This window comes from Dioscorea cayenensis, chromosome 3 (genome assembly GCF_009730915.1).
Source record: "Dioscorea cayenensis subsp. rotundata cultivar TDr96_F1 chromosome 3, TDr96_F1_v2_PseudoChromosome.rev07_lg8_w22 25.fasta, whole genome shotgun sequence".
NCBI classification, from domain to species: domain Eukaryota; kingdom Viridiplantae; phylum Streptophyta; class Magnoliopsida; order Dioscoreales; family Dioscoreaceae; genus Dioscorea; species Dioscorea cayenensis.
The window spans coordinates 10,944,336-10,955,633 of NC_052473.1; the positions used below are offsets into that span (position 1 = coordinate 10,944,336).

The 11,298-nt window shown below is 40.4% G+C and overlaps 1 protein-coding gene across 2 annotated transcripts in view; it reads left to right on the forward strand.

The window, feature by feature from the left end:
• Nucleotides 1-11,047, forward strand: part of LOC120251597 (acylamino-acid-releasing enzyme 1) — a 36,197-nt gene extending 25,150 nt beyond the window's left edge. For both annotated transcript variants that reach the window (XM_039260177.1, XM_039260185.1), the window contains exons 16-18: nt 9,247-9,315; nt 10,609-10,685; nt 10,768-11,047. In XM_039260177.1, coding sequence (XP_039116111.1) covers nt 9,247-9,315; nt 10,609-10,685; nt 10,768-10,831 — 210 coding nt within the window. In that variant the 3' untranslated portion in view covers nt 10,832-11,047. The remainder of the gene's footprint in view (nt 1-9,246; nt 9,316-10,608; nt 10,686-10,767) is intronic.
• Nucleotides 11,048-11,298: the final 251 nt, after the last annotated feature.

Sequence of the window (11,298 nt, forward strand, 5' to 3'; positions counted from 1 at the left end):
TGTGACCACCCTTAGAAGTAAAAGGCATAGGACCCCAAACATCAAAAGAACTAAATCAAAAGGACTACTAAACTTAGAAATGATGGAAAAATATGGGAGTTGTAGTTGCTTGCCAAGCTTAAACCCCCAAACAATGAAAACCAGTATCAATAGACACACGACCTAAAGCACCCTAATGAACTAAAAAAGACAAACGTGAGCCATATAAATGACCTAGGCGATGATGCCACTGTGGGAAAACTAGCAGAAGTAGGAAAAGCAGATCCCTGAACATGGAGCGTAGAAGCAGGAACAGTAGAGAGCGTGGGCGTAATGGAAGGAAAACAAAGAGAAAGACGATCTAGAACGTAGAGTCTGCCAGAACCACTACGGCGATGGCCAGTACTAATTACAGTTTTGGTTCGACCGTTCTGCATATAGCAGGAAGAATCATTAAACCCAATAAAATAGTGAAGGTCGGTGAGTTGACCAACAGATTTGAGATTCATAGACGGCTGAGGAACGAGGGACACATCAGGAATAGTAAATCGAGTAGTAAGAATTCCCTGATGTGTGATAGAACAAAAAGTTCCACAGCGGTTTGAATATACATACCATTAATAGCAGGTCTGCAGGATGAGAGCTGAGAACCATCGGAGGTCATGTGAAATGAAGCTCCCTAGTCTAAGACGCAAGAGGAAGCATTAGTACCTCATGTAGACATTGGAGGCAATGGATCTAGATGCGTGGACATGAGGATCAGAACAAGAAGAAGCGCTAGTAACAACTCCATGACGAGATCCAGCGGAGCGCCTGACCCGAAACTCAACAAACTGCTCAGGATGTAACTTGGAACAGTTATGAGCACGATGACCTGTCTTCTTGCAGTGGGTGTAGACGATAATGTTTACAGAGGAAGGAGCCTTGAACACTCTAGTCCGATGAGGAGCCGCCAAAATAGTGTGTGAGATCATTGAAGTAGTAGCAAGAGCACGAAGACGTGTCTTTTCGGCAATCAAAGCTGTAAGTGCTTCAGCAAAGGTAGGAAAGGGTACGTCCAAGAAGCTGAATGCATACTTCTCAAACTCGGAGTAGAGGGGCATCACAAATTGAAACATGAGGGTCTGCTGTTCATGTTTCTCCGTTGACGCACAATTCTTGCAGCCGTCGCATCCCTTTGACACCATAGCATCCAACTGACCGTGTAGAATTCCTCCACTAATAGATCCAGTTGCTGAAGATTATGCAGGTTTTGTAGCAAGGAGCATCGGAGGGCCTCACTGGTGTGTAGATAGCCCCATTGAAAATAGTCCCAAATTTGATTTAGTTGATAAATGATCAACAAAGCTCATCCTGATAGAAACTTCAGTACTCATGTACAAGATGCCCATGACACGATCATCAGCAACCCGCCAAGTCTTGACAACTGCTGCAGCAGTCATGGCCTCATCAGGTGGATCGTTAATGAGATGAGAGACGAGACTAACAGATCGCAAAAGCATGCTTACCGAAAATGCTCACTCACGATAATTATGATCATTAAGTCTAATATCCGTGTGAGGAAGAACACCACTACCAAGAACTATGTTAGAAGGCTGAATTGGATCGCCATTTTTTTTAGTACTGTTGACCGACATTGTGTCATTGTAGGCACCAATGTACACACCATTGTAGACACCACTGTGCACATCACTATTTGTCTGTCACTTGTTTACCATGTTACTGTAGATGAAGGTTTGAGATGACAGGAAAAGATGAGACCGGAAGTTTGATGCGATGATGGCCGGAGAAGAAAAGATTGGAAGTTTGATGAGATATTGAGATGACCGGAGAAGATAAGACCGGAAGTTTGATGAGATAATGGCCGGAGAAGATGAGAAGATTTGAGATGGTGGCCGGAGAAGATAAGACTTGAAGTTTGTTGAGATGAAGGTATTGTTTTTAATTTGGTTCATTCTCATTGATAAATTTTTCGACTTATATAGAGCCTTACACCTCACTCTTATAAAAACAACCCTGGACTATTTCATAGTTACCTATTTGCCCATAGGCCCCTCAAAAACTTGAAAATATATAAACATATAATAAATCTCAACAGTCCCCCCTTAAGATGGGCGAAAGATATCCACTAAGCCCATCTTGTCACATCCTCTCGCTAAGTCTGACGAATTGAGCCTTTTCGTTAGACAATCTGCTGCTTGGTCTTTGGTTGAAACATGGCCTAGCTCCAATAGTCCACTATTCAACTTCTTTTTGATGAAGAACCTATCGATCTCGATATGCTTGGTCCTATCATGTTGCACTTGGTTGTTGGCAATGCTTATGGCTGACTTGCTGTCACACCACAACTTCATTCTGACTTCTTGATCCAGCTTCAACTCCACCAACATACCTTTTAGCCATAACAACTCTGCAACTCCCAAAGCTATATCTCTGTACTCTGCTTCCGCTGTCGATCTTGCTACCAAAGATTGCTTCTTACTCTTCTAAGAGACCAAGTTGCCTCCTACAAAGATGCAGTAACCCGAGGTGGATCTCCTATCTTTGGAACAGCTAGCCCAATCAGAGTCACAGTAGCCCTTAATGCTCACATGACCATTCTTCCTAAATATCAGCCCTTTTCCAGGGGCACTTTTCAAATACCTCAGGATCTGGTACACTGCATCCATATGACCTTTCCTCGGGTCATGCATGTAGCGACTCACCACGCTCACTGCAAAAGAGATATCAGTCCGTGTGTGACTCAGATAGATAAACTTGCCTACCAATCTCTGGTATCTCTCGCGATCAACTGGTTCTCCGGCCTCTACGCTCAGCTTGAATCCTTGGTCGATCGGTGTAACTGTAGGTTTACACCCCAACATACCTGTCTCCGTGAGAAGATCAATTGCATACTTCCTTTGAGAGAGAACCATTCCCTCCGCTCCTCGAGCTATCTCAATTCCAAGGAAATATCGAAGCAAACCAAGATCCTTCACCTCAAATCTTTGCCTAGTCTCACCTTGAGTTTGGCAATCTGCTTCTCATCATCCCCTATGATGATCATGTCATCCACATATACTGCAAGTATAGTAACACAACCATTATTTCGTCGAAAGAACACAGTGTGGTCAGCGTTGATCTGCTGGTATCTCATATCTATCATAGCTTTCCTGAACCTATCGAACCAAGCTCGAGGGGACTACTTTAGGCCATAAAGAGATTTCTTCAACCTGCAGACCTTCCCCAGTGTCTGGTCTGTACCAAATCCTCTTGGTATATCTATGTACATCTCCTCTACTAAATCCCCATGAAGAAATGCATTTTTCACATCTAGCTGGTGTAGCTTCCACCCACCATTCACTGCTAGCGAGACTAACGTCCGGACGGTGCTCATCTTCGCTATAGGTGCAAAGGTTTCATCATAGTCGATGCCATAGGTATGGCTGTACCCTTTTGCCACCAAGCGTGCCTTGTAGCGCTCAACCTGCCTGTCTGGATTCTGCTTCACAGTAAAGACCCACTTGCATCCAACTGCCTTTTTCTCAGATGGTAGTGATACTAACTCCTATGTGCGATTTTTGTCTAGAGCCCTTATTTCTTCCTGCATAGCTGCCTTTCACTTTGGGTCCTTTGCTACCTGCCAACACTTGGGTATAGAGACAATGTCCAAAGATGTAATGAATGCTCCATATGTGGATAAATTAGAGTATTGAACAGACTGGCCAATGTTCTGTGGAAACCCAAAACGATCAGGAGGATTTCCCGCATTGCTGCGAGAAGTCCTCCTTAATGTCACGAGAGAAAGAGATGAATTATATCACCTAGGTTTGTGGTGGATGATGTAGGTGTCTCAGGAGTTGGAGAAGGCCGAGACAAGGAACTTGGCACGAGTGGTACTGTAGGCATAGGTATATTCACCTTTCTCCTCCTTTGGTACACTCTCAACTCTCCATGAGTTTGTTTTTCTCTTCTTTCTTCTCCTGCCACCTCTATTTCAGCCTCTTCTTCAGCCTCATCCTCAGTTAATTTTTCCTTCTAAACAGGACCCGATCCCATCTCTAATTGAATCTGCTTTTCTCCCTCTCTCGCTCTATTTCTCCACTATCTGGCGTTTCACCAAAGGGTGACGTTACTCTCAAGAGGTAGTATGACTCAGACTCACGAAAAGTCACATCCATACTTACAAACAATCGTCTTTCTCTTGGGCTCCAACACACATACCCTTTTTGAGTGGCTGAGTAGCCTACGAAAACACATTTGATTGCTCTAGGATCTAACTTCCCCACTGTTGGTCTGTTGTCTCTCACAAAACACACATCCAAACACTTTCAACGGAAGAACTCCCCCCTTTTTCACCCTTCAACATCTCACAGGGAAATTTCAAATCCAATATTCTCCAGGGCATCCTGTTGATCAGCTGAGCAGCTGTCAAGACCGCTTGCCCCCATAGATAATTTGGGACATTCATCGATATCATCATACACCGGGCTACCTCTAGAAGGTGTCTGTTCTTCCGTTCTGCTACCCCATTCTGTGCCGGTGTATATGGACAAGTAGTCTGATGGTGTATCTCCTGTGTAGACATGTACTCCCCAAATGCCTTGTTAATGTACTTTGTCCCATTATCGGATCTCAATACCTTAACCACGGCGCCATATTAAGTTTGTATTGCCTTGTGAAAGTCTTTGAAACAAGCAAGTACATCATTCTTATTTTTCATCAAATACAACCAAGTGACACGAGAAAAACAATCAATAAAAGTCACAAAATATCTATAACCATTGATTGTATTTGCCGAACAAGGCCCCCACACATCAGAGTGAATAAGATCAAAAGCCCTAGAATTCTTATTCCTAGAGCTATGATAAGAGCTTCTGGTATGTTTTCCTAACTCACAAGCATCATAAACTAACTTTTCTTTATTTGTCCTTTCATACAATGAAGGGTACAACCGACTCAAATAGGCAATGAAATGTGTCCCATACGCCGATGATGCAGTAGAAACACCTCCGCTACAGTCATCCCAGACACTCCTACTCCTGGCCCCTCTACCAAAGATGTCAACGCTGAATCCATCCCCGCTCTGTCCATGTACCACAATCCTGTATGCCATGTGCCAGTTCTAAGTCTCCGACCTGTCTCCTTCTCTGTGAAGTTCACCTTGGGAATATCAAAAGAAACAACACAATTTAGTTGGAGGATAATAGCATTGATAGACAATAGATTTACTAGAAATGGAGCATACATTACATTGGACAAGGTCACTAAATCAGTACATTTAACCGTACCCTTACCAACCACTGGTTGGGCTGTGACATCCGCTGTTTGAATGCTTTCTGGAGGGGTCAAGTGAGTGAAAGAAGTGAACTCACTAGACACCCTGTTACATGTCGAGATGCACCAGAATCTATGATCCATTCTAGTGATCTAGTAGGAGATATAGAGGTAAAAGCATGTGCAGTACTTGTGGCAAAATGAGCAAAAGTAGAAAAATTACCCCTAGAGTCAGATGTGGATATCTCATCTGTCATGCTCTTCTTTCCCCCATGTTCTGCCATTCTCTGCTTCCTCTTTAGCATCTCGAAGAGCTCATTCTCCTCCTCAGTAAGAATTGACTTCTCCTCTACTTGTGGATCTATCATTAGATGTGCTCGGTAACCTCCATCTCTGCCTCCTCTATGGCCCCCACGTCCACGACCCGGACCTCCAGATTGTCCTCGCCCACCTGTCTCTCTTTCCTTAGGTGGCTTTGGACAAGCTTTACTCAGGTGGCCCACTTCTCCACAGTTGTAGCACCTGCGGGTCTCTCCTTACGCACCTGTGATACATGAGCTCAAGGTAGCCAAAGCTGATCGAACACCTGGAAGTCCACTCGACTCAGAGTGTAGCCTCATGCGACTTTCTTCCTGTGTCATAGTAAAGACAGCCTCATCTAATAAAGGGATCTTTGTTTGTGCTAGAAGGACTGATCTCTTCTGATCAAAGGTCGGGTTTAGATGAGCCAAGAACTGCATAGTCCTCATCTGTGCATTGAACTCTTTGCTCTTGCACCCTGGATTACTGCAGCTTGATATAGGTGAGAAATGATCAAGATCTTGCCAAAGCTGTTCCAGTTCCATGGAGTACTCCTGAATAGATCTATCACCCTGCACCACCGCCTGTATGTCGCGCTGGATCTGGAACACCCTCATGTAGTTCTCAGTCCCAGCATAGGTCCTCTTCAGCTTCACCAAAATATCCTCTACCTTTCGAATACCATCCACTGATGAAGCAACCTTTGGAACCATTGAGTTTAATAGCCAGGCGTAAAGCAAGGCGTGTGTGGTCCTCCACTCATCTTCCTCGGCGCTTCCACTTGTTGACTCAGCCTTGACTCCTGTCAGGTATCCATCTAGCCTCTTTCCCACTAGAGCAGCCTCAATCCGATGCGACCAACTCAGATACGTGGCTGGTCCATCACGCTTCAGATCTACAGGAGGGAGATCTAGCCTCATAGGCTGTGGATATACCAGTGTCGATTCCTCCCCTTGCTGACCCAACACCAGAAGCAAGGTTTTGAGCTCCGTTTCATTCAGTTTTTTTATAATATCCTTCATCGATCAATCTCAAGTATCAAAGTCTAGATCACATAGATCTCACGTGACTTCCTTCCTCTTCTTAACTTGACCCAGTCTCGATCTTCTTCACCCACAAGATCAAGATCCCTTTCGTTCAACTTTTCTTTCGTTTCTTGACACAATCTTGGTCCTTCAAGACGTCAAGATCTAGATCAAACCCATCTCAACCCCTTCTACGGGATCGGTTGGGTATCGGGCCCCCCAATTGGGCAAACTTCAATTGACGGAAAAAGGAGTAAGGTGGTGGCCGAGTAGAGAAAAGATGGGCGGTGGGTGGTACTGTAGCGGCGGCGGTATTGTTAGGGTTTTGCTAGATTTCTCTCTGATAACATATTGTTTTTAATTTGGTTCATTCTCATTGATATATTTTGGGGCTTATATAGAGCCTTACACCTCACTCTTATAAAAACAACCCTGGACTATTTTATAGTTACCTATTTGCCCATAGGCCCCTGAAAAACCTGAAAATATATAAACATATAATAAATCTCAACAGAAGGCTTGAGAAGATGAGAAGATCTAGATGGAGAAGATCTAGATCCGCCAGAGAAGATAGATCTTGGCTGGAAGTTGAGGAGACGGAAGAGGCTGGAGATTGATAAGATGATGACCGAAGGAGATAACCGGAAGATGACCAGAAGATGACCGGAGTTAGGGTTTCTCAACCCTCTCTGATACCATGTTACGACGAATAGATGAAGAAAGAATGATCATGCTTATCTCAAAGTTTTTTTACAAGTATATATATACACTAGAGTAAATAGTAATGGGCTTTATATGTTTAACAAGGACATCCATAAGCTACAACTGCTTAATTTAGTTACAGCTGGCAAATTGTTTGCCTATATAAATTAAACTTGCTTTGGGCCATTTTAATACACAGTGGCTTATTATCTTTTTTATCTTAAGACAATTAAATCTTAAGTAAACTTATTCTCACTACTTGGATAATATCAACAAGTCATTAATAACTCAGTTATATTTAGGCATATACATTCAGGATTCTTGGTGCCGTATTAGTGAGTAGAGTCAGATGGAAATCTGCAAAGGCATCTTCATCCGGTTCTCCACTGACGATCTTTATAATGCTCATGATTTATTTGCTCTGTGTGAAATTTCAGTCATAATTAACTAATGTAGCCGAACTTTAATTCCCAAGGAATGCATTCCTGGTAATCTACTCTCACTTGTTGAGTAGTCATTTCTTGTAAGGCAGGCCCCAAACCTACATAGGGAATCATACCTGAATCTTTAATATCTCTCATAGTCCAATGTCCTAAGCATTATATGGGCAATCCCAGACTTGCTTAGTCTCTCTATGAAATGCATTGCCATTATCTATTTCCTAGTCTCTTAGAGATAGATCAAATCATTATGCATGCACATATGATACTATGGTTGGGACTGCTTGCATTGATAGAAGTGCTCATCTATGTATTGTCATTTAGTCATTCTGCTATAACTTTTAACTTCCATTCTATGTAGTTCATCATATTCATATACCTTAACTTGGTAAGGGACGCCCTTTAAAAGTTCAATATCCTGTAATTCAATTCTTGTAAAATCTTATAGATGTCAATAAACACTTATCCCTAAAAGGGCTCTCCGTACATTTAAACTTTAGAGTACAAGTTCCATTCTTATGAGAAACATATATTTACGACATAAATGTGTTTAACTGGTTCTATTAGCTTGATGGAAATGCAGAGTTTGCATACAAAATATTCTCAAAAAATCTTGAACTTTCATTTATTTCTAGTTTGGATGCCTGCAAGTTTGAAGATATGGTGAGTTAATTCTATCATAAGGTGAACTTTCGTTGGCAAGTTTTAGGTTTCTTGTGGACATAATTGGAGATTGCCACAATTCTAGGATTAATAAAGTTATAGAAAATGCAAGCCGTGTTAGTTGACTGAATGGGAGGGTTGAGACAGGTACATCCATGACCAGAATGATGCTATGAGGAGCTTTACATTCTGTTGTCATATTGGCAGTTTTATATGCTTCGTATCCAATTCTGAAGGTAGTCTGCTGGTGTCTTAAGGAGGAGGAAAAAGGTCAAACTTTGAACTTAACATACCCTAAGTCCTAATGCGAAAAATGGTGGAATGATAGTCACTATATCTTAATCACCTGTATTATTTGATTATGGATTAAGGCTATCTTATATGCTTCTAGATGCCGAGGCCAATCATGAAGATACTCTACAAGTGTCCAACAAGAAAAGATGCACTATAAGCTTAGGGTTAAGCCCTGGAGCTGACCAAAATTATGTTCTCTGACGTAGCATGGCAAACTACGGAAAATGGTATGAGGAATATAGTCAAGCTCTGGAGTCTACCAAAATTATGTTCTCTGAAAACTATGCAAAATGGGAGGAATAATCAGCGTCTTCATCGTCACTATTTCCTTGATTATGGATTAAGATTATACAAATCATTCTGTGCCATCACTCAACTTGGTAATGAAAGATGGTCAACAGTGAGTTGATTTAATCTCCAAAATCAATCTTGAACTAGGCTTTTCATCTGATTTCTTTCATCTATTTTCATAAAGATGCAATGTTAACTTTATCATCTCATCTACTCTATCATGAATTGCATTGCCATGTTTTTGTATGTTTAACTATGTGTGACTTTGATACTGAAGATTTTGATAATGTATACAGGTTAAAACACCTGTGCTTTTCCTCTTGGGTGCGCAAGATCTTCGTGTTCCAGTTTCTAATGGTTTACAGGTATGATTAATGATTTCACAGTTACAATAAATGCTTATATTTGGAACTTGTGGATAATGGGAAAATCATTGACCGTCAAAGAATAAAACATTTAATTTTTATGCTTGCCTAACTTGAAAATTCATTGAATTTGGCTTTTGGAAACATATTACTTTGGGCAAAAACTAAAAGTCAATAAATTTAATTGAATTTTTTTTTTCATTTTTCTGCACTTTTCACATGTAAAATAATGGATCCAGAAAGGCATAGCTGGGTGCTTTGGTTTTCCAAGAGGTTCACTTGGTTTGACCTTCTTAGTGTTCGATTATAATTGCTTTCAATCTTGTCTTTGAGCAATGACACCTCTGTTCTTTAGCCATTATTGAATGACTTTTGATCTTTCTAAGAAATGTGGCTCACTAGAATTTCTTCCAAACATGAGCTAGGCAGCCAAAAAATGGATTTTCTAGGATCTACGGCAAGGCAATTTCACCTTCACTCCTTGACCTTGAACTCACTGGTTGACGTGAAATTATTAGGAAGTCATTCACATGCCACAACAGTGTTAAATGTTGACCAAACACATTAGAGTGATTCAACGTAAAAACGCAATCTAATAGGATGAGAGACCCATACTTTTGTATCCATATTTATATTTACTGACTTAACTGATGTGGGACTATTAGTTACTCTATACCTAGCCATCTTACAAACAAGCTGATTAACCAAGTTTTGATACCATGTTACAGATAAACCACATGCATGTTTTCTATTGTCAATTCAACCTAAAAGCTTGTGTCAAAAGGATGAGAGACCCCAAGTTACATATTTATATCAATGTTTACTAACTTAACCAATGTAAGACACTCTTAGTTACTCTAATAAAAAGCAACATTTGCACCCCCAGGATTTCAGAGTTGTATTGTGGGGCTCATTTAATGGATGATGTTAGAGTGTGTACTAAAGCTTTCCTGTTTTAAAAACACCCAAAGAAGTTATTGCACAATTTAATAATGGATTAGCACATATTTGATAAAATTAAAGACAATCCCGAAACATGCATCGTGTTGTTCTGCTTACTCTCTTGATGGAAATTGTCCACAACTAATCAACTGACATAGCACTTGGTTATATTCTCTTTCATCATTGCAGTAACTTATGTTTATTTTTTAAATAATATTTCCATATTTATACCCTATCACATTAAAAGAAAAAGAAAAAGAAAATTTATGTCTCTTTCTTGGTTAGAAAGTCTTCATAAAAGTTTTCAGCCTATATCAGAAATGTAATTATTTGATATCCCAAATGTTTTAGTATGCGAGGGCTCTAAAAGAGCAAGGAGTCGAGGTCAAAATTATCATGTTTCCAGATGACGTGCATGGGATTGAAAGGTTAGTCGTATTATGCATGCATAAAAATTGGAATAGTCTGAGCAGTTGTTCCTGTTCTCATGATTTTCACTCTCCATTGCAGGCAGCAATCTGATTTTGAGAGCTTCCTTAACATCGGAGTCTGGTTTAAGAAGTACTTAAAATGAAGAGATCTGATTGAAATTATGATTTTCATGGACTCATCCTGTGTGAACCCAATCTTATTCAAATTTGAAGGCTTCATTAATTTCTAATATTGGCCACATTTGAAAGGGTGGAGAACAAGAGTGAAAGTTAAAAGTTGTGGTGTTCTTTTCTCAAGAATCGGTTCTGTTATACGTTCATGGAATTTAATTTAATAAAGAACAGTAATGTGTTTTATATGATTGTGAACTTTTTTTTGTTATTGCATAAATCTTGGTTTATACATTTCAATTTTGCAGATAACATATACTCTTCAAATGTATGACATTGATTACTGAAAATGTGATTTGAGCAGTTGCAAAGCACAGAAGATTCACAGACAAGTTAAAAGTCCATTGTTTGGAAGTAAATGTGTAAATATATCTCAAATTCAGAATGGCATTTTTGGTTGTGTTATTTCATCTATAAAAAATTTTAATTCAGATTTAAA